This window comes from Gigantopelta aegis, chromosome 14 (genome assembly GCF_016097555.1).
Source record: "Gigantopelta aegis isolate Gae_Host chromosome 14, Gae_host_genome, whole genome shotgun sequence".
NCBI lineage: Eukaryota > Metazoa > Mollusca > Gastropoda > Neomphalida > Peltospiridae > Gigantopelta > Gigantopelta aegis.
Genome location: NC_054712.1, coordinates 6399236 through 6425893, shown reverse-complemented (window position 1 = coordinate 6425893; position 26658 = coordinate 6399236). Strand labels below are relative to the sequence as shown.

At 40.0% G+C, this 26658-nt stretch overlaps 2 protein-coding genes across 2 annotated transcripts; one reads left to right on the top strand and one right to left on the bottom strand.

The window, feature by feature from the left end:
• The first annotated feature begins 5104 nt into the window (after nucleotides 1-5104).
• Nucleotides 5105-9643, top strand: LOC121388621. The gene is made up of 3 exons (XM_041520039.1): nucleotides 5105-5901; nucleotides 7076-7799; nucleotides 8548-9643. Exons 1-3 carry the CDS (start codon nucleotides 5112-5114, stop codon nucleotides 9254-9256), a joined length of 2223 nt encoding a protein of 740 aa, XP_041375973.1. The 5' UTR covers nucleotides 5105-5111; the 3' UTR covers nucleotides 9257-9643.
• A 5111-nt stretch (nucleotides 9644-14754) lies between these two features.
• LOC121388550 lies at nucleotides 14755-26441 on the bottom strand. Its single transcript, XM_041519929.1, has 5 exons — nucleotides 26100-26441; nucleotides 23754-23954; nucleotides 22582-22746; nucleotides 21440-21609; nucleotides 14755-16664 (listed from the first exon to the last, which is right to left on the bottom strand). The coding sequence occupies exons 1-5, from the start codon at nucleotides 26305-26307 to the stop codon at nucleotides 15270-15272; spliced, it is 2139 nt and encodes a 712-aa protein (XP_041375863.1). The 5' UTR covers nucleotides 26308-26441; the 3' UTR covers nucleotides 14755-15269.
• Nucleotides 26442-26658: the final 217 nt, after the last annotated feature.

Genomic DNA, 26658 nt, shown 5'->3' with positions numbered 1-26658 from the left:
ATGACAATGTTATTGGTATTTTGGTGTGTACATGTATGCAACATCGTGCTAGGGATTCGCGTTGGAGGAGGCACAACGATAGTGTCCTCGAGCCGTATTCTGTTTATCGACTGGAAGATCAAAAGCCGTGGTATGTTCTATCATCTGCGGGGGGTGGGGGGGGGGGGGGTTACATATTAAAGACCCCTTGCTACTAGTGGAAACATAAATCAATGTGCTCTAGTGGTCTCGTTAAACAAATCAAACTTTTACTTTATACTGTTTACATTTTCATTTCATTTATAGTTATTTTCGTGCTCGTATCCAATTTAGGTTTAAACACGCTTTTCTGTGCACACACCTCAGAATTCTGGGCTGTCTTTCCAGGACAGTGGGTTAGTGGTTAGTTAGGGAGAGATAAGTCTGTTATATGGCCTTGCTACACCAACCCACTGATTCATTGAAAAAAAGTTTGTTTTGTTTAACGACACCACTAGAGCACATTGATTTATTAATCATCGGCTATTGGATGTCAAGTACTTGGTAATATTGACGTCTAGTCTTAGAAAGGAAACCGCTAAAAAAAAAATTCATTATATGCACCATTCCACAGGCAGGATAGCACATCCCATAGCATTTGATATACCAGTCGTAGTGCACTGGCAGGGACAAGAAATAGCGCAATGGGCCCACCAACTAGGATCGATCTTATACCGACCGCGCATCAGACGGATCCAAGAGGGAGACTCGAGACCCGTCCCCTTAAAAATATTCAAGTGCCCTCTATTCGTCATTGGTATGCCCTTTTGATGAGTTGGTTCGTGTGCCCTTTTTAGCCGTTAGTCCCCTCCCCCGCAAGATATCTCCTGGATCCGCCCTTGTTATTAATATATACTAATTTCTGCGCCCCTCCCACCCCCACCATTCCTTGTTATCTTCCGATGCGTATGATAAGGAATGTTAGCAATAATTATTATAGTTACAACTGTTTAAAATTTCCATTGTTGTTCCTTATCATACATTGTGTATTTCTTTCCTCTGAGTATGATAGTGTATTTCTTTCCTCTGAAGCCAGTGCTCCACAACTGGTGTAACAAAGGCCGTGGTATGTACTATTCTGTCTGTGGGATGGTGCATATAAAAGATCCTTAAAGGTGGTCCTTAACCATATCCCTGACGCCATATAACCGTAAATAAAATGTGTTGAGTGCGTCGTTAAATAAAACATGTCCTTCCTTCCTTATGTCCACTGACAGAATGCAACCTGTGATATGGGACGTTAAAGTCAGTTCGTTTTGTTTTACGACACCACTAGATCACATTGATTTGATTTGTTACTCATTTTGGATGTCAAACATTTGATAATTTTTCCATTAGCATCAACGGATCTTTTATATGCAGTACGACAGACAGGACACCGTAAAACACGTCCTTTGATATACCAGTCGTGGTACACTGGTTGGGACAACAACAAAAAATATCAGAGAATGGGTCCACTGAGGCGGTTCGATCCTGACTCAAGCACCTCGTATGAGCGTTCTACTGAGTGAGCTAGATCCGCGATGTGGAACGTAGCCCAGTGGTAAAGGGCTCGCCTGATGCGCGGTCGGTCCACGATCGATCCCCATCGTTGGGCCCATTTGGGCCATTTCTCGTTCCAGCCAGCGCTTCACAACTGGTATAACGAAAGCCGTGGTACGTATTATCCCGTCTGCTTTTAAGAGATCTCTTGCTGCTAATCGGAAAGAGTAGCCCGTTGCGGAGTTCCACCCTCATTATCTGTGTTGTCCTTACTGTAATGTTAGACGCCATATACTTACGAATTAAAATGTGTTGAGTGCGTCGTTAAATAAAACAGTCATTCCTTCCATCTGGTGATATGTTAAAGGGTCGACACCCCTTCCCTTGTGTATAAACCCACCTCATTCCAACCAATGCTCCACGACTGGTATATCAAATGTCGTGGCATACGTAGCCAACACCAGTGACTAGCCACCAGTGATCAATCGATTTTACGCCAGAAGTCCCAAAACGCTATAGTTTGAACTATATAATTTTTCCTATTTCCAGATCATGTAACACTTTATAATGTTCAACATATATTCCTAAATGATTAAAGGCGCAGAACCTAGTTTTAACCCGTAAAAAATGGATACTAAGTTTAGTTACTTTACAAACCTGTAGCTCATTTGGATAAAGTTACAATGGAGTGAAAGAAGCGCCTGTGACGTTAAAAAGGGAAATATCCTTAAAAATAGACTATAACTCGAATCAATAAACCGCTACTTCTCAGACACACGAACGCTTTTAAAAATATGAAATATATATATATATATATATATATATTTTTTTTTTTTTTTTATTTATTTATTAGAAACAACAGAATAACCAGAAACACTTCGGTTCTACGGAAATAGATCATCTTTAACAATAAAATATAAGGAATGTTTGATTTCAGTGATCTAATAGTGAAAAATATGCTGTAGTGTCCCTTTAATAACTTTACTTGAATAACAACCATGTTCATCGTTTAGTTTAAAATGTATAATAAAAATGATTAAAATGTACGTGGTTTATTTTTTTTGTCCTACTCTATATAAATAAAGATAAAAATATGTCTTGTGCCCCCCCCCCCACTACTAGAGACTGTGCCCCCTCCACTAGAGACTGTACCCCCTCCACTAGAGACTGCCTCCTCCACTACAGACTGCCCCCTCCACTACAGACTGTGCCCCCCCCCCCCCCCACTAGAGACTGTGCCCCCTCCACTACAGATTATGCTCCCCCTCCAGATGTCGTTCATACGGACCTGGGGCCTAATTCACCAAACTCTCGCAACTTTGCGACCTCGCAGTGCAGTGCTAAAAGACTTGCAAAGAGGATGCTATGTTGTCTAGTAGAGCCTAAGAGACCTTTGTGAATTAGGCCCCAGATCACTGATTCTACTGGATTTTGTTTCAAACAACAAACAACATCTACTGGGGAAAAACACCACTTTAAGAATCACTTTTTAAAAGTTTTTACATTTTCTCTTACATGTTGGATTTTCAACTTTTGGTACTTCTGACACATAGTTTTTATTTCAGAGAAAAGCTTGTTTCTTTTTTCTATCACCAACAAGAGATCTTTTATATGCACTTTCCCACAAACAGGACATACCACGGCTTTTGATCTACAAATACTGGCTTACGATTTAAGCTACGTTTCCATATGTACGTTTCCGTGTACGTGTTGCGTGAAACCGTGTCTGTGTCTGTGTCCGTGCGAGTACACCCATCCGTGATGACATAACAGAAATTAATTTCGAAAGGACACAGTAAGAGCATAGGTCAGTTTAATGGTCATGCCCATATTGATGTTGATGCTTTGTTTCGTAACATAAGATCATAATACAATAGCATAACATAATTTTTATTACCAAGAGATGAGATACACATAAGGTACATGATGTTAAACAAAAATTTGACAATAACTTGGTAACATAACGTGATTTCTTGTGAGATTCCAACGGCGTCGGTGGCGTCGTGGTTAAGCCATCAGACATAAGGCTGATAGATACTGGGTTCACAGCCCAATACCGGTTCCCACCCAGAGCGAGTTTTAACGACTCAATGGATAGTTGTAAGACCACTACACCCTCTTTTCTCTTGCTAACAACTAACAACTAACCCACTGTCCTGGACAGACAGTAAGTCCAGATCGATGTGTGTACCCAGGGCAGCGAACATTAATTGGATATATAAGTATGTACCCTGATTAAGCACGGTTCGCGGTTACCATGGAAACAGACATGGCGAACACATCATTTCCATAATTTAAGGATTTACGGATTCACGGAAAACGTAGATATGGAAACGTAGCTTCACTGTGTTTTGTGTAATGCACGGCATTCTTACATTCCCAGACTGCCTTATCCGGGTAATGTGTTTCGTCCTTGTAGCGAACATCAGAGAATAGATATTGGGTAAACATGTTCCCAGAGGCAACATGGAACATCTGGGACGTATTACGACATGGCAGACCAGAATATATAACGATGTACAAAGGGCGAGGTGTAGCTCAACAGGTGAGGCGTACGCTTGAGGTCTGACGGGTCGTACCATCGATTCTCCATGGTGGACCTATTAGTCTTTTCTTTTCCTTCTCCTCGCAGCAACCTGTACTGGGATGTGGTTAAACAATCCTTACCTTGATGTCAGGCTAGATTCCAGTGTTGACAAAAATACCAATTAGGGCCAAGACAGAGGCCTGTTCTGTCCTGCCAGTGTCGGAAAGTGCATGTACAAGATCCCTTGCTAGTGCTGGATAAACTGTAGAGGCTTTGCTCTGAAGACTTCGTGTCAGAATTATCCAGTATCTGACACACAGTAGCCGAACCAAACTCTACGGTCATGATATACATGTGCGATCTTTTCTTCTGGAGAGAGAATATAAAATATTCCCTTCAGCTACTTATTCCTGATTTAAACAGAAGCTGTGTCCACAGTAAGCGCGTTTGAATCTTCGGCATATAATTAGCTGAATTTCTATCATACCAAAACGAACAAAAAACCCCAACCCAAACCCAATAATAATAATAATAATAAAAATTGGAAATAATAGCTTATGTGATTGAATATTTTAGTTTGGCAGGAACGCCACTCTCTGTCTCTGTCTCTCTCTCAAAGGCCGTGGTATGTGATATCCTGCCTGTGGGATGGTGCATATAAAAGATCCCTTGCTACTAATGGAAACATATAGCGGGTTTCCTTTCTAAGACTATATGTCAAAATTACCAAATGTTTGACATCCAATAGCCAATGATTAATAAATCAATGTGCTTTAGTTGTGTAGTTAAACAAAAAAACTCTCTCTCCCTGCCCCCCCCCCCTCTCTCTCTCTCTCTCTCTCTCTCTCTCTCTCTCTCTCTCTCTCTCTCTCTCTCTCTCTCTCAGGTATCCAGAATCAAAATAACATACTACTCCAAATAACGGTACTTACAATGCGGAGGTGTCCTTAAACAAACACTCCTTTCCTTTCCTTTCCATCAGCCATATTATGGACACCTAACAGCCATTCAATAAAAATATTCACTTCCTTTCCACCTCTTGTGTTTTAGGCATCGATTCCATTAATTAATACTTTGATTCACGATGTCCGACCAGCAGCCCGAGGGCCACAAAACCACGTGGGATTCAGCAACGGCCGACGAAGCTGTAGAAAAGAAAGACTACCAATCTGCCATCAGCGACTACACCAGGATCATTTCATCCGGACACGTTGATGCCCAACTGCTTCTGAAGCGATCCCGATGCTACTTCCATCTGGAGGATTACGAGAAGGCGTACAGCGATGCTGCCGCGGCGCACGACCTCGACACATCCGACGTGGACATTTGCGTGGCCGGTGGCAGGGCCGCCTCAAAACTGGGCCGCTTCCACGACTCGTTCCGGTTCTACCAGAGCGGGCTGAAGCTGGACAAGCACAGCACGGAGATCAGCGGAGACCTCAAACAGCTGCAGGCGCTCATCCTGAAGGAGCAGGCCACGCATTACGAGGACGCCAAGGAGCCGACGTACAGCGCGGTCAAGTTCTGCTGCCAGGACGTCTACCCCGGGGACGGGGAGCTCTTCAAACTGGAGAAGGAGATCCTCGCCAAGAAGTATGGCATATCCGACCCTGCTCCTGTATCCAAGGGCAACGCGTCGCGAGGCGAGGAGGCGGGAAAACACTTCGAGCTGGCGCTGCGCTACAAGGCGGGTGGAAACACGGACGCCTGTTTGGAGCAGTGTAACAGAGCGATTCTGCTGGACCCGGCCATGTTTGTGTTCAAACAGCTGAGAGGCAGTGTCTACGTGGAGAAGGGAGATCACCAAAAGGCTCTTGCAGACCTTTGCGCCATTCCAAAACAAGCGAGGACAAAGGATGTTTGGAAATATGGAGGTACACCATTCTTTGTTGTTGTTATTGATGATATAATATGTTTGTTTTGGTTTAGTTCGGTTCAGTTTGCTTGCTTGTTTTTGTTTTATTTTGGCGTTTATGTTTCTGTGCTCTCTCTCTCTCTCTCTCTCTCTTCTCTCTCTCTCTCTCTCTCTCTCTCTCTCTCTCTCTCTCTCTCTCTCTCTCTCTCTCTCTCTCTCTCTCTCTCTCTCTCTCTCTCTCTCATTCTCTCTCTCTCTCTGTGTGTGTGCGCGCGCGCTAGAGTATGCAAATATGAAATGGTGGCATGGCTGTTTAGATTCCTTTTAAACCTTGCCATACAGTGGTATTATTACTGTGTCATTTTACAAAAACATTTCCTTTGTTAGTTGTAACTCAAATTACCTTTCTCTTTTATCTTCGTTTTTTGTTCATGGGCCAACACATCCTATTTTACCGTTTAAAATAATCGTCTGCACTGATGCACATAATTACACGTACTACCTAGTGTAATCATGAGGTAATATAAAAGGTTGGTGTAAGTAGTATTGTAGGCTACATTTTTTCAAACACAGCCTTTAGATGATGATAACTAGTTTAACGTGCCCATATACCACTAGGGTTTCGAACACGCCCATCCCGAGTCCGACCTCCGATAACATCGGTGGCCTGACTCGGGATGGGACGGGGGGGGGGGGGGGGGGGGGGGGGGGGTTGAAATTGGGCAGAATTATGAAAATAGCAATTAGTAAAAAAGTTAATAGAATAAATAAAAAATAAAAAAAAGATTACAAGCCAAAAATAAAAAGAATTGACTGCTCGGCCGAATATTTATATAATTTGGAGCATTTTAGAAGGACAGTCCAAAATTAAATAAGAGAAAGAAGAGGGGATCGGACTATTTAATAATATTTAAAAAAAAAAAAAAAAAAAAAAGTACAGCCTTTAGAATGTTGTTTTTGTGTCTAACTTTAACCTTATTTATTCTATTCCATTTCACAGAAAACTCATATATTGTCGAGAGAAAATGAAACAATTGATGTTTATGACAATTATGTAATGAATAGCCCACAAAGGTTGTTTTTTTGTTTTTTGTTTTTGTTACTGCATTGGCTTTTTAAAAGTTTTTTGTTTCTTTCTTTTTTATTATGTCCATTACAGATAAAATCAATCAAATTATGTTTTTTCTTTGCAGGACAAATATTTGAAAAACTGAAGCTCCCGGTGATGGCCGAGTTCTGGTTCCGGAAAGCTACGAAACTAAGCGAACCAGGCGACGACGAAGCAGCCTTCGCGTTTCAGCGCATTCGCGTCCACCGACTGTACGACCCACTGACGGCCGAGTTCCCGGTCGAGGTGGACTTCCGGCAGTTCGGCAGGGCCATATTCGCCACCGAAGACATCCACAAGTCTGAACCGTGCTTCTCCGACAACGCCGCCGTCGTGTCGGAAACATTCGTGAAGCGCGAGGTCACGGTCAAAGGGTGTCACCACTGTGTTATGTCGATGCTGACCGCAGAGCAGTATTTCGGCAAGGACTTGGAAGAGATGGAGGAAGGGTTGAAAACCTTTGTCAACGATCACTGGCCGCGTGTCGATCCCGTTACCTGCAAGAGATGCCACCGCGAGATTTACTGCAGCGACGCCTGTCGGGACGAAGCGTGGGAAATGTACCACCAGGTTATCTGCCCCTCGCTAAGCCCCGAGAGAAGCAAGCTGTACGACATCGCAGATAAACAGGGCTATGTCCAAGACAGCGATGGTGATTGGTCAGAGCCGTGGGACGGACACTACAGCCCCCTGGTGTTGGTACAGATCTGGGCGGCCATCGTGGTACAGGTCAAGAAACTCATGAAAGAGAAACAGTTATCTTCTCCAACCACTGAAATTTGGGCCATAGCCAAGGCACCATTTAGAAGGTATATATACACGTATATGTAACAAGCCCACATACAATGTTAGAGGCTGGGTTCAGATCATTTTTAATGAAGACAACATTCTGCATTGGGGTTACCCATATATAACGGTGTAACACAGAGAGAGAGAGAGAGAGAGAGAGAGAGAGAGAGAGAGAGAGAGAGAGAGAGAGAGAGAGAGAGAGAGAGAGAGAGAGAGAGAGAGAGAGAGAGAGAGAGAGAGAGAGAGAGAGAGAGATGTCGACGTACCCTAAATAAGCAGATAGGTCTACACTATTCTCCACAATCATGGCAGACGATAAAGGTAGGTATTCTCAGGCTCGAATTCTCATATCCATTATCTGACTACTAATATCTAGGCTACTTCAGGCCCCGTGCTTTATAAGCCTTATAATATAAACCCCAGACTTTCATGGAGTCTGAGACTAATTCTATGACAACACGCCAACACCATACAAATTGTATGCGTGTGACGTCATTAGAGACTGAAGTCTAGACTAAAGTTTTATTAGCATGGACTCGGATAGCTCGAGTCATCTCTAGCCCTCCCTTATTGATATGTTGTAGGGGAGAGCTAGAAGGGACTGTGTGTAATACTTCGGCAGTCGTCGACGACCAAATGATAGCCAACTACAACATACCAATAAGGGGAGGGCTTGAGTTGACTCGATCTAAGACTCAAATAAGAAAACAATTCAGTTGTCCATCCGTCTGTCCATCACGCTATGTCTTGTTCTTTTTTTTTGGTCAGGTTCATCGCCTATGGGAGCCTAGACGCCGCCAAGAGAATGTCGTCCATGGTGGACTTGTTCAAGAAGATCTTTGCCGACTGCGGAGACGGCGTCAGTTACGACATCACCGACGCTGAATTCAACGGCAGATACTACCAAGCGACGTGCAACCTGCAGTCGTTCGGGTCCTACGTCACCCCTTACCACCAGTTTTTCCACAGGCTTCCGGAAACAGAAGACATCAGAGCGTTCAGACTGTTAAAATACGTCAGTAAGCGTTGTCCGGACGCTCCATTTGCAGGGTTATTCCCCTTGCAGTGCTGCTTGAATCACTCCTGCGATAACAACGTGGAGGTCAGTGACGGCAGAGGGCCCAACGGTCGTCCCGGAGTCCGGGTCACCGCCAAGCGGGACATCAAGAAAGGGGAAGAACTCTTCACGACATACATAGACACGACGATGCCCAGGCGCTTGAGACGTGCCTGGTTGTACAAATCGTTTAACTTCTGGTGTCAGTGCCAGCGTTGTCAGTTTGAGGGCGACGATTCGTCGTCGTGCACAAACTGCGGCGCCAAGGCAGACGAAGGTAGAAGATTCCCGGGCTGTGGGAAGTGCCACAAGGCGTGGTACTGTTCCGTGGCTTGTCAAAAGAAAGCATGGAAGCTGGGTCACAAAGCCATTTGTACCCAGCCTCATTCAGAGATCTTGAAGGAAGTGGGTGTGAATTAAGGGGTGTGGAAGACTGTTTATAAAACGTGTTTTAGATGCATACTTTGTCTTCTCTAACGCCTGGCACGAACTTTAAATCCAGGAGAGCGAGCGCTCGCAAACAATTTGACTGATTTCCATTTTTTCCTATCCCATCGCATTCAGTTAATTTTGGGCCTCCTGAACTCGCCTCGGACATTTCAGAATTGATTGCAGACGACCAACGCTCTATGGCCGGTATATAAAAGGGCCTGTATCTCGAGTGTCCTCTAGCCCTGCTCTGTTTATATATAAATATTCGATTATGGCTCAAGTCCGTCAAGTGTTACAAATAGTCAACTTCGAAATCTGAGACGACTAAAGGGCTTTAAGTAAAATAAATGCCTAAAATACACACAATTTCTTGAATCTGATGGCACAGAATTAGTTTTATTATCTTAGGATTCATTTTTAACACCAAACTAATATGTTTCTGACTAGAACGGGTTATCCAGTCTGTGGGATGGTGCGTATAAAATATCCCTTGCTTTCCTCTCTAAGACTATATGTCAATATTAGCAAATGTTTTACATCCAATAGTTGATGATTTATACATCAATGCGCTCTAGTGGTGTCAATAATTAAAAATATATATTTAACTTTAAAACATGGGTGAGACGTAGGCCAGGGGTAAAGCGCTCACCTGACGTGCAATCGGTCTGGGATCGATCCCCGTCTCGTACATTCACTAAATTATTAATTTTTTACACAGTCAGTTTCAGTACAATATAAGGAAATAACTTCATCACCATCACCACCACCCCAGTGGTCTGAAGGGCGGGACCAAAAAGTGAAAATTAAGCCATTTAAAAAAAAACCTATATTGTCAGAAATCGTGGAAATGCTATAACCAAATAGTCTTCATATAGGTAACGGTCAACAGACTGTCCATCCTGTTTGTTAATATCATTAATACCGGGCCCCCTTTTAAAATCGTCTTCTAAAATGTCTTTCCCAATTCCGTGCAAATTTGGTTGAAAGTCCCCTTGTCACCTGCAGAAACAAATTAAAGTTATGAATTTGGTCATTCTGACTCGCCAAGGAGTTTGAGGGGTTGGGGCCAAAGAAACGTAAACCAATTTTAAAAAGTCTTCACCTCTGCTTCCAGAAATGCTATAACGAATAGTCTACATATATGGAAAGGTCAATAGTTTAAATATCTAATTTATGGATGTTTTTAAGGCCAGGTCTCGTGTTTGTTCCCTGTGAGAGGGCGAAGTTTACTATTCATTCATTCATTCATTCCTTGCTCCATGAAGGAACAAAATTGTAAATTTGGTCGTTCTCACCCCCACCACTACAACCTCCCCCAAAAGAGCCTGAGATTTTTTTTTAATCTTCTCTTCTGTCGTGAATGCCAGATCTTGTCAAATGGAGAAATAAATTTGTGAATTTGGTCATTCTGGTCCCCAGGGTTTTGAGGGGCGGATCTCAAAAGGGAAAAATAAGCCAATCTTCTTTACTTCCACAATGTTATTATTATATTTTTTTCACATCACTAGAGCACATTGATTTATTAATCATCAGCTATTGGATGTCAAACATTTGTTAATTTTAACATAGTTTTAGAGAGTAAACCCGCTACATTTTTCTATTAGTAGGAAGGGATATTTTTTTAATTAAAGTTTGTTTTGTATAACGACACCACTAGAGCACATTGATTTATTAATCATCGGCTATTGGATATCAAACATTTGGTAATTATGACATAGTTTTAAAGAGTAAACCCGCTACATGTTTATTTTAGTAGTAAGGGATCTTTTATTAAAGTTTGTTTTGTTTAGCGACACCACTAGAGCACACTGATTTATTAATCATCGGCTATTGGATGTCAAACATAATATGGTAATTTGTATATATAGTTTTAAAGAGTAAACCCGTGACATTTTCCCATTAGTAGCAATGGATATTTTATGTGCCCCATCCCACAGACAGGATAGCACATACCACGGCCTTTAATATACCAGTCGTGGTGCACTTGCAGGAACAAAAAATGACGGGGATCGACCAGACTGACCGCGCATCAGGCGGACGCTTTACCACTCTGCTTCAACAAATGTATGAGTCTGGTGGGTGCAGTCAACAATGTACTATGGCGACTGTTTAGGCCTATGGGCCTCTTGTTTGATTGGTTGGGCTTTTGTTGGCTTTTGGGGATTTTTTTATGAGTCTGAAAACAATATTTGCGTGTAACAATTTAACATCTTACGCGCGTGAAGTCAATAATTTGTACGTCATACTGCAAAAATGGTTTTCTCGCGAACCAACCAGTGCTCCACGACTGGTATATCAAAGGTTGTGGTATGTGCGTTCATGTCTGTTGGAAAGTACACATCGTTACGTTAGGTTTCAGTACTAAATAGCTATTACAAATTCTGCACTCATTCAAACGGACGCACCCCCCCCCCCCCCCCCCCCCCCACACACACACATTACACAAGTTAGGATCTAGCTTAGTCGGTAAAACGCTGACCTGAGGTGCTTGCGTCATAGGATCGAATCACCTCAGTGGACCCATTCTCTAATGTTTTCCCCCGTCCCAGCCAGTCCTCTACGACTGGTATATCAAATGCCGTGGTATGTGCTGTCCTGTCTGTGGGAAAGTGCATATAAACAATCCCTTGCTAATGATTGAAAAAATGTAAAATATTCTCCTCTAAGACTATATATGTCAGAATTACCAACTAACATCCAACAGCCGATGATAAATAAATCAATGTGCTCTAGTGATGTGGTTAAACAAAATAAGAATTTATTATTTACATGTATTAGTATCAGACGAAGTCGTCTAATAAAACTTACTACATGGTGTAGCCAGCGAAAGGGGTACGTGCGGCCATACGCCCCATCACACTTCTCCACCCCCCCCCCCCCCCCCCCCACCCCACCTTTTATATTTGCCTGTCTCTCAATAATGCCACTCATAAACAGTGTTTGTGTCCTCACTCCCTACCAGTATACAATTCTGGCTACGCCAATGAATTTACTTCATAAAACACCCAACTTGACAGAACTGTTTACTGAACTATGCAGAACATCCCAGGCTTTGCGGTGTTATCTCCTCATAATTCCTGTCATATTAATCAGAAGTAAGGGAAGCAAGGAATGGGTGAAGAGCTTCTGGGATCATTCCGATCACCACACATGATGAGTTGTTATTTTTTATTTTACAAATTTGGCAAGGGCGGATCCAGGAACGTTATGGCCTCCTTAGGTCCGCCCCTGATTCACATACCCATCTAGTTTCGCCACTGAGATTTATATCAACTTTTACAAAGTGCACTAGCCAAACAAATATAAAAACCACTAAACAAATATCATTATGGGAGTGCTTAAAAATATATATATTATAGCCTACGTATGATATAGACTGGGGAGTGCATATTATTCAGAGGGAGTGCATATTATACATATAATATAGACTAGGGAAGTGTATATTACAGGTATAATATGCACTGGGGAGTGCTTATTCTACGTATAATCTTAACTGGGGAGTGCAAATCCAGAGGAGTGCAAATTATATGTGACCGGTACCGGAAGTCGAATATTTTATTGTAATGATGAAAATAAAACAGACGCACGTTTGTTCCCAGTCAAAGTGTGCTGAAACCCGAATATAATTAATACAAAGGTTGTTTTATTTAACGACACAACTAGAGCACATTGATTAATTAATCATCGGCTATTGGATGTCAAACAGTTGATAGCCTTATTCGGACACGTAGTCATTAGAGGACATCCGCTACATTTTTTTCTAATGCCGCAAGGGATCTTTATGTGCACTTTTCCACAAACAGGAAAGCACATACCATGGCATTTGACCAGTTGTGGTGCACTGGTAAAAACGAGAAAAAAATCCAATCAGTTGAATGGATCCACCGAGGTGGTTCGATCCTGCGATGCAAGCACGTCAAGCGAGCACTCAAACCGACAGCTAAATCCCGCCCCTCATATTGAATAAGTAAAACTTTTCGAGGGTTGCTTGACAATGACAAAAGTTGTTGACGTGCTCGAATAATTATAAAGCCATAATAAAATAAATCCTAGATTGGAATGTCCGCTCACTCCGAAGATAAAGGTCCGTCTGCCTCCTTTTTCCCCTTTTTAAAAAGTCTTTTAATGATATATAATGTTTGATGTTCGGTATTTCCAATGTCCTAAAAATATAAGATTAAAAAAAAAAAAAAATTCACCGATGCTATGTACCCATTTGGAAAAATAAAATCAATTTATAGCTTTTATTTTACTTAGGCCTTATCTATAATTATATGAGATCTAATAGAGAAAATATATTAGATATAGAACGATAGAAATATTCGATCTGAGTAACTTGATACTCTTTATTAAACTAGTATATTTAGCTCTACGTTGCAATTAGACCCACTGAAGGGTAAATATACGGGAAATCTGATAGAAAACCCATCACATTTGATCCCTTGTCCCTTCAGACGACAAACCAGTGTAGCTAACAGATCTTTCGACTCGCTTGTTTTTCTTGGGAGAGACTAAATCGTAGACACTAAGAGTCGTCAACTAGTGAGCGTCTACTGAATATTCATGAGCAAACGATTGATCGGCATCGAGTAATATCCTGGTGTATATATAACAAATTATTCCAACTGTAGATATTAATGTAACAAGTATTTAATAATATACAGAGAGGTTAATAAATTGTGTAATTGAATGTTAAGTAGCGTATATCAATGTCGTTGTTTGTTGTTTTCCTACTCTCTTCTTCTGTGGGATAATCCCGCCGATATTTTGATGAATCTTACAACAGTGGTTACGGTTATCTAAACGTGACAAAATTGTAATGCACGTCTGTACAACTTAATTTCATAAACAAACAACAACAACAAAAAAATCATCCAACAACTACAGAATATATAATTTAAAATAATTACTCTTACACAAACCGCACTCTTGTTTTTTCACCATCTCTGTATTTATTACATTGTCACACGTAACGAAGTCCATGTACCTTTGTAAAACTGATGTATTTGCCCGACTCGCTTCTCTTGAATGAACAAGCATATAGGGGTTTTTTGGTCATAAAAAAAGTTGACTGAAGTGCTTTAAAAACATCAAAACATAGTATTCAAAGAAACAAAACAGTCAAGCTTGAGTATTTGTTATTCTGTTAATCGAGATGTCAATTAATTTATTCCGAGAGTTCAGAATTTCTTGTTATCATTAATAATGAATGATGTTCTCACAAACAAGTGTGTAAGAACATTTGTTTATTACCCTCTACAGTAAACTTCAACATCCTTACAAACACAGTGAACACTGAAACACGCATTTGGTAATAAAAATAATTTATTTTTGTATTACAGCTGTTTTTAAGGACATAATATAAAAACCAAATCTGGATAACAATTATTCATAATATTAGCATTACTACCAAACAGCTATATAGGGTTGCAAACGAATCACTACGCATTTTTACATGGATTACAACTAATTTTGAGGGTAGAATGATGAAAATACATGATAAAAAAGATCTCAGGTTAGCACATTTTACCCGAATATCTCTATAATTTTTGCCCAAATTTGAGGGTTTTTTCCAGCAAGGGGATTGGGGGGGGGGCAGTTCCCCCTTTCTATCCTGTCTCGTAGGTTTAAGTGACCGTGACCATTAGCATATTAATATGTCTTGAGATATCAAATGTTATGCTAACAGAACTGAAAATGCCCGAATCTGAATAACGATTATTCGTATTTGCACTACTACCCAACATCTATATAGGGTTGCAAATGAATCACTACACATTTGTACATGGATTACAACTAATATTGTGGGTAGAATGATGGAAATACATGGTCAAAGGTTTCAGGCCCGACCATTCTGCTCTAACAGCTCCATCGTTTGTCTGAATATGAAACTTTGCTCCAGATCAGAGGGAAGGGATGGTGTGTGCAGAACAGTTGACCACCACCCGATCTCTTAGACGTACGAACGGGTGCATATCCACATAACTCCCCCTTAAATCTGCTATGTAATATCTGATATTTGACTATCGTTCGTATCACTGTCCGAATCGCAAGGCTTGGAAATGTGAGACCCCTCACTCTCGTCCAGTATTTCACAATCCTCTGAACATAGTGTCTGTGAAGATTCACATCGATCCAGCACATACAAAGGTAGACTGCTTCTACTTTCGTTTTCACTTCTTCCTCGGTGGGGTAATAACGAACTGGAGCCACTTACATTCTTTGTATTTTCACTTCTTCCTCGATGGGGTAATAACGAACTGGAGCCAGTTACATTCTCTGGCAATGTCAGTTTATTTTCACTGCATCCAGACCGAGAAGACGAAGGCACATCAGGCTTAATAACGTTGGCTGATGTTTCAAGACATGGGGAAGACGTTGCAGAATTTTCATTCAGTAATTCTGGAAAACGCTTTCTCCCACAGTTAAGCATTCTTTGTGGCGTTTCAGGTCTTTTACGTTTTGCATTATATTTCTGTAATGTCTGTATCAGTTCCAGTGAACACACGCTGTCAGTCTTTGAAATGTTGTGGTTAATTTTTGACACAGTCTGGTCTAGCACTAAACATGTACTACAAGATTCTACAGAACATGATGTCATGTCATTGTTTTTAACTTCTACAGAACATGATGTCATGTCATTGTTTTCAACTTCTACAGAAGATGATGTCATGTCATTGTTTTCAACTTCTACAGAACATGATGTCATGTCATTGTTTTTAACTTCTACACAACATGATGTCATGGCATTGTTTTCGTCTTCTACAGAACATGACATCATGTCATTATTTTCATCTTCTATCGAACATGACGTCATGTCTTTGGTTTTAACTTCTACAGAACACGACATCATATTATTCCTTTCAACTTTTTCTACACAACACGACCTCATATTATTCCTTTCTGTTTCTACAACTGAACATGATGTCATATCATCAACTCTAACTTCAGCTAAAGGGCCAGACGTCCTGCAGTTATTTTTAACTTCTGCAGCTGAACACGAAGTTGTATTGTCCTGTTCATCTGCTATGTCATCTGTATCTAAACCATCTTCTAACCGGGAATCAGATAACATTAGTTTTTGTGAGGACATACTATCGTCTTCTGACTCTGTGTTACATACATCTGATAAAACAGACTTGGGCAGAGTGTCTGTGCTTTCATTCAGCACTTCTGTCGTATATTCGTCAGACTTTTCCTCATCTGTGTCAGCCGTCTCTGGATCATTAGCATCGGATGGGATTTCTGTTGCTACTTGATGTGGTATTGTGGGTTGGGGTGTCATCGATGGGTCGTAATAGTCTCCCTTTAACCACACATGCTTAGAGCCCGTGATGTAGTGCCGGAAGTGTCGGAATACTCGACTTCCCAAAGAGTCGTATGACTCTCCCATCACCTGAAAGAAGTGAAGTTAAAATATTTAAAGTGACACACACCAGTTTTTTTTAACACCATGACATATTTTTCAATATTAGAGCCATTTTTGATACCCGAAATTAGACATTACTCTGTATTTTATTGTTTAGCAGTGTTCTCACTGGTCCATTTTTTGGGGGGGATGGGGGGGGGGGGGGGGGGCGGGCGGCACTGTGCCCCCTTTTCGCATTTTGCCATTTTAGATTATCCATTTCCAAACAACAAAAGTGCTTCTAGTCATCCTGGTGTTTATAATACTACGGAATGCATCTTTTATTATTTTTCGTAAAATATACATACCGTACCTCTGAGAAGTGACGGTTATGGAGTCAGGCTCTAATGTGATTTTAGAAGATATTTCCACATTTCATTGGCACAGACCCTCGTTTCATTAAGTTACACGTTCGTAAATTAACCAAACGTGGTGTCCATTTACATGGGTTAAAACTAGGGTCTGTGTTTTTAAAAATAGACAGATACTTATTTGAAATTATTTGTGGTTTCTTGTAAACACACTTAACAAATGCACAATGAAAGTAGGAGCAGAAACTGTAGGATTCTAAACCCCCTCAAGAAAAGCCGGTTTCTTGGAGGAAGGCGGGAGAAACGCAGTAGCTAACTGTTATGGTGTTCAAAATTCAAGAAGAGCAACCCTTAAAACTCTCACACTTCAAAGAGGTGCCATGCAAGTAATAAAATCCTACGCCATTAATACCTTAGGTTTGTTTCTATTTAAAGACACCACTAGAGCACATTGATTTAATAAGAATAAACACTGACAAGTTAAACGGCTGTTCTATTGTGACTGATATTGTAAAAGTAAAGTTTGTTTTATTTAACGACGCCACTAGAGCACATTGATTTTTTATCTTATCATCGGCTACTGGACGTCAAACATATGGTCATTCTGACACTGTTTTCAGAGGAAACCCGCTGTCGCCACATAAGCTACTCTTTTTACAACAGGCAGCAAGGGATCTTTTATTTGCGCTTCCCACAGGCAGGATAGCACAAACCATGGCCTTTGTTGAACCAGTTATGGATCACTGGTCGGTGCAAGTGGTTTACACCTACCCATTGAGCCTTGCGGAGTACTCACTCAGGGTTTGGAGTCGGTATCTCGATTAAAAATCCCATGCCTCGACTGGGATCCGAACCCAGTACCTACCAGCCTGTAGACCGATGGCCTGCCACGACGCCACCGAGGCCGGTAGTGACTGATATTGTTTCACAAGAAGCAATGAACCATGCAGTGGCATCGTTTACCAGTGCGCTCAACGAGATAATGTCACCGTTTTGCAAGCATGAGTCAAATGTTGCATAAACATTCCATTTGTATGCGCGAGACACAACGACAAACCCTGGTTCGACGACACATTAATTTTTTTTATTTAGTTTATATTAATGCCCGTAAGCAGTTTAATATAGATAAAACTACAGATAATCATATAAATCTACGAGAGAAAAAGAAAATGTACAAGGTACTTTAGCGTAAACGCTGAAGGAATTATATTAGTACAGAAGGGGATATGCTAGATTTGCCGAAATGCAATAATCGCAAACAATTCTATGCAAAATTTTTAAAACAGAAAAAGTTAAATAGTGTTATACCATTGAACATTTCCTTTGAACACTTTAAATCAATAGCCTGTACTGAAGAGCAGGAAAATGTTAATAATACTGAAACTTTTAAGAACAAAGATGATTGTATTTTTGAAGAATTAGATAAAAATATTTCTATAACAGAAATTGAAACAGCCATAATAGAGAATCTGAAATGTGATAAAGCTCATGGACCGGATCGAATTCTCAACGAATATTTCACCGAATGTAAAGTATATTTTCTACCCATGTTATATAAAATCTTCAATTGTATTTTAAGCACTGGATATTTCCCAGAAGGCTGGTCTGAAAGCTATAATTATTCCTATTTTAAAGAAAGGAGATCCATTTGATCCTAATAACTATCATGGTATTAGCCTTTTGAGTTGCCTAGGGAAATTGTTTACAAATATCTTAAATCAAAGACTGCTTGTGTGGTCATCCACTTATAATATTATCCGTGATGCTCAGTTTGGTTTCCAGCAAGGACGTGGTACAGTAGACACCATTTTTGCACTACATTCCATTATTACACAATCTTTGTCTGCAAAGAAAAGATTATACTGTGCATTTGTTGATTTTAAAAAAGCATTCGACTTTATCGACCGTCAAAAATTATGGTGCAAACTGTCAAAAGTTGGTATTAAGGAAAAACTGCTATAAGTTTTCAATATTTATTCCCTAGTGTATCTTAATGTTCAGAGTTGTATTCATATTGATGACTTCCATTCAGAATATTTTATTAACAACTTAGGTTTAATGCAAGGCGAAGTATTATCTCCTATCCAGTTTGCATTATATGTTAACGATTTTGAAATGAATTTTATTGAGAAGGGATGTGTGCCATTTGAATGTAAAAATATTAGTCTTTTTCCATTGATGTATGCCAATGATTTGGAGATTTTTTTGGAGTCAGTGCAAAGCATGCAACATATGTTAGACAGTTTATTTGATTATTCAGCTGAATGGGGAATGGAAGTTAATATTACTAAAACTAAAGTCATGATTTTCAGGAATGGTGGGGAAATTAGTAGTACAGAGAAATGGATTTATAATGGTAAAATGTAAGAATTGGTTCATAGTTTTTCTTATCTAGGTTTTATGTTGTATTATAATAATAAATTCACAGTTGCAGTGAAAAACTTAGCAGACCAAGGTAGAAACGCTTTATTTGGCTTGCATTCTAAAACAAAACCTTTGAAGTTAAATATTGAAACATTGTTATCATTGTTTGACTGTTATATCACATGTATTGTATGTTATACTTCAGAAGTGTGGGGATCTTATAAAGGAGATATTGTTGAAAGAGTACATCTTAATTTTTGTAAAAAAATGCTTGGGGTTAAACGATCTACTAATAATTCTATGGTGTATGCTGGACTCGGCCACCTCCCATTATGCACTAATAGATAATTTAACATGATAAAGTTTGTTTTATTTACTGACGCCACTAGTGCACATTGATTTTTTTATCTTATCATCGGCTATTGGATGTCAAACATATGGTCATTCTGACAGTTATTTAGAGGAAAACCACTGTTGCCACATAGGTTACTCTTTTATGACAGGCAGCAAGGGATCTTTTATTTGCACTTCCCACAGGCAGAATAGCACAAACCATGGCCTTTGTTGAACCAGTTATGGATCACTGGTCAGTGCAAGTGGTTTACACCTACCCATTGAGCCTTGTAGAGCACTTACTCAGGGTTTGGAGTCGGTATCTGGATTAAAAATCCCATGCCTTGACTGGGATCCGAACCCAGTACCTACCAGCCTGTAGACCGATGGCCTAACCACGACGCCACCAAGGCCGGTTTAACATGATAAAGTACTGGTCTAAGATTCTGAACACAGATAATTGCATTCTCAAAAATTGTTATTTATATTTGTATGATTGTGCTGAAAATAAAAATAAAAACAACTGGGCATATTAAATAAAACACAAACTAAACATGCTAGGATTTAGTGATTTATGGACCCACCAACAGGTAGACCCAATGCATTTAACACTCATTAAACAGAGAATAATAGACCAATCCCAACAAGCCATTAGAGCTTAAATCCCAGATTCCACAAAATGCACACACTACTTACATTATATTGATATTTATGCTTTGCAATATTACTTGTCTAAATACATCCCAGAGCGATTTAGGAAAGCCATAACAAGATACCGTCTATCATCACACAATCTAGCTATTAAAACTGGCAGATACAATAATACTGACAGAGCAAATAGATTATGTTTAATTTGTGATAAAGATATTGAAGATGAATTTCATTTTGTACTGGTATGTCCATTTTATAGTGAATTAAGAAGGTCAAATATTAAACCCTACTATTGGAAAAACCCATCTGTTTACAAATTTATTCCACTATTTTCTATTAATAACATTAAGCAGTTACGCAATTTAGGAAATTATCTGTATCAAACTACCTAGTTAAGAAACAGCACGATGTAGTTATCTTATTTATTTATTTATTTACTTATAAAAATTATTATTATTTATTATTATTTATTTATTTATTTATTGTTTACTTACTTTCCATTGTACATTATTTCATTATGTGTCACCATTGTTTACCTGTGTATTTATGTATTTATATATTTTCTTCATAGCTTTATAGCTCAAAGTCAATACAGAATGAACAAATAATGAAAGAGGCAGTAAAGAGTGTGCCCAAAATACGTATATCCAAAATAATTAAGCCCAAATTAAGTACAAACATTCTAAACTCAAAACATTTCACCTCAAAATCAATGGAATGTAATTAGATTAAAATAATACTTTTCTATAATCCGTCCCACAGGAACCCCTTTTTTCATACTGTGGAATTTACTAAGCCAATTGATTTGTAAATTAAAGACAAATTTTTTATTTTTTTGTTATTTCCAAAACACTTTTACATTTCTTCTTACGTCAAACCAAACAGAAATTATTTACCAAAAAAACATTTTAACAGAATGATGGGACAGACTATAAAATATATACACAACTCATTACCAGCTTTTATTAACTGCACTAAAAAGACCTTGGTGTACTCTAAACGGATAAAAAGTCTGTTGTGCCACAATCAGCCTTTCTACTGACTGAACTGGATTATTCCACTGTTATAAACAGTGTAATCCTGGTACAGTAATATTATACCGACCTCTATTTCGAGTACTTCGGTTCCAATCTGCAGCCTTGCCTTGTAGAGGTTCTTTGTGCAGGAGGCGTGCACGCCACGACTCTGAATGGGTCCGAGTAGTTGAAGATCCAGAGTCTGCAAGATCTCCTCTCGTAGAGTGGTCACATCACTGCCCGAATCCACCATGAAGTCTGAACACACAAAACACAACAAATAGACTTTATGCCAGTCCTTATGATTGAATGATACAAGCAATTGCTCAATCTCGCGTAAACTATTTTTATGCAGGCGAAAAACAGCTCACCTCGTGACACGCTGAAATTGTTAAAATATTTACTCAAAGTTGGAGTCAAAAGTACTGTGAATTGTTACACTGGGAGTAATTGCTCTCCTACATAATTTCAGGAGAGCAGTTTCTTGATCACTATCAGTTTTGAAACCATAAGCACTGTTTTATGCTCCTTCTTTTTGTTTTATTTATTAAGACACTAGTGCACAAGCCTCTGAGAATTGAAAATTAGCGTAAATCATAAATGGGTTACATAAAAACAAATTCGGATAACCAATTTGATTTTTGTGTAACCTGTTATGACAATGTAAATGATGGACATGCACGGAAATAATACAAAATAGTAAGTGTTATGCAAAACTAGACTTTAGCGAGCGATGTGCGAACGAAAGAAAAGTTTAAAAGTTTGTTTTCTTTAATGATACCCAGTGGCGTAGTGTGGGTGGGGTCAACGGGGCAGTTGCCCCAGACACAAAATTGTGGACTGGTGGAAGGGACTCGGGGAGTGCTAACAGTCCACTGGTTAGGGGGTGCAATACTTACCTTGCCCCAGGTGCTGGCAACCCATGCTATGCCACTGATGATACCACTAGAGCACATTGATTTATTAATCATCAGCTATTGGATGTCAAACATTTGGTAGTTTTGACAAATTGCCTTAGAGACAAAACCCACTAAATTTTCCCATTAGTAGCAAAGATCTAATATTTGCACTGTACCACAAACAGGATAGCACATACCACAGCCTTTAATATACCAGTCGTGGTGCATAGATGGAATCAGAAATAGCCTAATGGACCGACAGCACATCAGGTAAGCACTTTAGCACTGGGCTATGTAACCCCCCAATGGAACTGTGCTTTAAAGTTCTCACCAATAGTCTGACACTGCGAGTGACGTCTGGTGGATCCAATTGTGGCACTGACACACAGAAAGTCGTACTTGGCTTCAGTCAGTGTGAGAGGTTTCCCCCACCAGCCTTCTATAATGGCTGGCTCTGCATCTTCAGTTGTCCGCTGTCGTTTCCGCAATTTCTGGACTGGAAATCATTACAGAACTATAAAATTAATAATTCCATTTTGTTGAAATATAAATACTATTCTTGCTGTTTAAGTGCAGGTATCACTCTCGATTCCCATCAACCCCCTGAGACTAGATCAAGGCCAGTAAGAGTTAGCTCCCATTATCATGTACATTTATATGATATCAATACGGTCTTATCTTAAATGGCTCCACATAATCTAAGTTATAACCTTAACTTTTTTCATAAGACATTTAAATATTAACTTGACTGTTTAGTTATTATATTGGTACCTAGGTGTCACAAGATACCAGCAACTGAGGGGTGGGGTAGGGTGAGACAGCTATACACTATTTCTCTTGGAACATGGGGGAGGGCAATACATAATCTTTAGAGATGGGGGTGATGGTTTCGATGCGCCCCTCACATATGCTATACTGAGATGGACATGGATCCGGCTCCATTTTCATAAACATACTTAAGTCAATGTATGATACTTATCAACATACTTAAAGTATATAAGTATCATAGTTGTACTTAAGTACGTTTCTGAATACGGAGACTGGGATTTTGTAACAGATGGAGATGGGGCTGTAACATTAATTAATATAAGGTACACAGGCATCAGAAGATGACAGGGTTGGGCTTGTGGGAGATATATTAGTATGCCTATCAATTGAGTATGATAATCATATGTGGGGAATGCATAATCTTTAGAGATGGGTTACTCCAGGGCAACACCTGTCACAATATTTTTTTTAAAATCAAGGAACATTTATCCTGCATCCTCTACTACAAGCACTTGAAATACCACTAATTTAAGATACCATGACCAAACTCCGGGGCGGCACAGCCTGTATGGCCATACCACTTTTTTTTTGCGGGGGGAGGGGATATTTGATGTATCTGTGAAAATTACCTTCAAAGGTGAATTTGAAAGGAGAGTCTGGCAACCCCAAGCAGTACCACTATTTCTGACAGTGCATGTGCCGCCCCTGCCACTTTCTTCTCTATACACTGCCTACCTGCTCTTTCCAGTCTCTTTTTGTGACCTGTCAGTGTTATTTCCAGTTCGTCGTACAAGTCGTCGTCTGGCAGTTCGAGGTTCCGCAGTTCATTGAAGTCGACGAGTTCACTTCTAATGAAGCTCACAAAGTAGTAGTCCAGTCCACTGTCTCTGAGCCACTGGTACACTCGGAAACCTTCGCTCACTCGGTGCAGGGGTGCTGGACAAAAAACACACAAGTTTAGCAGGCATCGAAATAAGCAATGTGTCCGGTAACCAGGGTTCATAAACTTCAAATATTTAAAACTTTCCAGGACTTTTCTATTTTGGTTAATTTCCCAGGACTTTTAAGCACTATTTTGGTTAATTTTCAAGGACTTTTAAGCACTATTTTGGTTAATTTTGAAGGACTTTTAAGCACTATTTTTGGTTAATTTTGAAGGACTTTTTTTCCAGGAGTCTGAATACATTACCTGAAAAGGTACATTGTCTTTTTTCTTCATTTTTTGTTATGTCTCAAACATAAGCTACACCTAATCTAGATATATTACTTGGATGCTAAAGCTGTAAAAATACATAAATTAAAAAAATATTGTAGTTTGCAGATTGTTTTGACAATGTGTGTGGGTGTGCATGCATGAATGCATCTATGTCTCAATGCTGGATCCTGCAGCAAAACACTTGATACCCTTAATAGCTGTAACCCATTTACAGATTATCACAAAATACAGACCTGGGCCCCGTTCCACGAAGCGATCTTAGCCCTAAGATCAACTTAAGTGCATAGGGTAGCTGTGTGCCTACAGTAATCTTAGGGAAAAGATCGCTTCGTGGAACGGGGCCCAGGGGCCTAATTCACAAAGATCTCTTAGGCTCAGGCGCCTAAGTAAGAGACCGTTGTCAGTTAGGCCTCTGGGACCCGTTTTATGAAGCGATCTTAGCACTATGATCACCCTAAGTGAATAGCTACCATATACACTTAAGGTAATCTTGGTGCCAAGATAGCCCGAGTACTCTGACTGTAAGAGAGCTAGACGGACATTTGGACATAAACACGCTCTCATTACAGTAAGAGACCAACCTATGTCTTTTTTTGGCAATTCCTGGCTACCAAACGGTAGGCAACGAGTCCCGCTCTAATACCACAACAATCCTATGTTTGACGTCAAATACCTTTACATCAATCATTTTCGAGTTAAGTGATACAAAAAAATCCACATATTAATCACTAATACACATACTACAGAAAGAAACCCGACAGCACCCACATTCAGCTACACTTCGTGACACTCCGTCGCAACAATTACAATTAGTCAGAGTACTCGGGCTAGGTGCCAAGACTGGTTTGTACAATGGGGCCTTGATACCAAACCAAGCCAAAATAGAATCAGAAAATCGAAGAATGCTGACCAATTTACGTCACAATAATATTTAGGAAAAGTGTGTGTGTCTTGTGTTTGCAGTAGCAGACCCCCTAAAAAATATTCAAATGCCCTTTTCACCCATCTTTTAGTTGTTATTATTGAGGTGCCCTTTTGATGAGCTGGTCCAATTGCCCTTTTCCCATTGGTGCCCCTTCAGAAAAATATTTTCTGGATTTGGCCTTGGTTAAACAAGCATTATAGGTATACAATTTCATAGGTCTGTGTGGTCTTAGTGCTACATAGAAGTATACACACATACCCCACTCCCTCCCCCCAAAAAAAACCCATGAATCCGTTGAGAGCAATAGATCCCACAACCCACCATACTTCAAATGAGCACTCTGCCACCGAGTTACATATCCTTCCTTCTTTAAGCATGAATTCATTATAGTCTGGCATGTGACCAGATTCAGTGTTGACACCCATTACACATGCTAATGTTTTTAAAATACATTTTTTTTTGGGGGGGGGGGCAACATATCTCCACCCCCCACCCCCCCTAGAAGACACATTTAATCTCGACCCCTCCTCATAATTTCCTGTACCAGATACAAGTGCTTGATAGTTATTAGGAAGTAAATTTTATTTAATGACAAATCAGGGATTTATTCAGGATCTTTCATTTTAATTTATATGGTGTTGAATACATAATTTATTAAAGATAATTAGAGCCGAAACCTGCTACTGCCATAATCCATCCATCTTTTTGGTTAATTACCAGTAAGAGGCATTTTAAATGTACCATCCCACAGACAGGACAGTACATACCACGGCCTTTGTTACACTAGTTGTGGTGCACTGGCTGGGGCAAGAAAGGGCCCAATGATAATCCGCCAATGGGCCCACCGACGGGGATCGATCCTGGACCGACCACACATCAGGCGAGTACTTTACCACAGGCCATATATACTACTATTACTAGTTGTCAGCGGGTTACTTACCTGAAGCCAACAGGACACACCTGTGTTCAGGAACCCTTATGTCCAGCTCGTCCAAATCGGCGGTTGTCAAAAACTGCAAGTCACTTTCCAAGTCAAAACCTTTGGCAATGAACGTATTATAATACTGATCCATTCCTACTGATCTTAAAAATGACTGTATCCCTTTTGTGAGTGCTAATTGGTTTTCGTCTGATCCAGACCACGCCATTTGTAGTGTTGATCTATTACGGGTAAAGAAAGGAACCCATGTGTAAAGCTTCGTAAAATTATTTAGGTCATGCCCTAGTAACGCTGGGGTATTCCTTTGTAGAGATCCTAACGTGGGTATTTGCACGAAGTTCATTGGTTTCCTCATCAAGGGCTGCTAGGAAACGTAGCAACAACCAATAAGAAAAGTCATGGATTTCCCTTGTAGCAAATAGCCACCAAAATAGTTTTCCAACCGATTCGGCTGTTTCCGACTAGATCATTTTGGCTGTGATCGAGAAAAACCGATCATATGCGGAAATATTGTCACGTGATACATTTCAAATATACTTATTTTGACACGTGAACATAT

Bases quoted from the DNA above. Each gene is read 5' to 3' on its own strand.
- LOC121388550 (XM_041519929.1), bottom strand. From the start codon at position 26,307: ATGGCGTGGTCTGGATCAGACGAAAACCAATTAGCACTCACAAAAGGG. The intron at 23,955-26,099 runs GTAAGTAACCCG...TTTTTTGTCCAG, and splicing joins GTGTGTCCTGTTGGCTTCAG to CACCCCTGCACCGAGTGAGC. The intron at 22,747-23,753 runs GTAGGCAGTGTA...AATGATTTCCAG, and splicing joins AAAGAGACTGGAAAGAGCAG to TCCAGAAATTGCGGAAACGA.
- LOC121388621 (XM_041520039.1), top strand. From the start codon at position 5,112: ATGTCCGACCAGCAGCCCGAGGGCCACAAAACCACGTGGGATTCAGCA. The intron at 5,902-7,075 runs GTACACCATTCT...TTTTCTTTGCAG, and splicing joins GGATGTTTGGAAATATGGAG to GACAAATATTTGAAAAACTG. The intron at 7,800-8,547 runs GTATATATACAC...TTTTTTGGTCAG, and splicing joins GCCAAGGCACCATTTAGAAG to GTTCATCGCCTATGGGAGCC.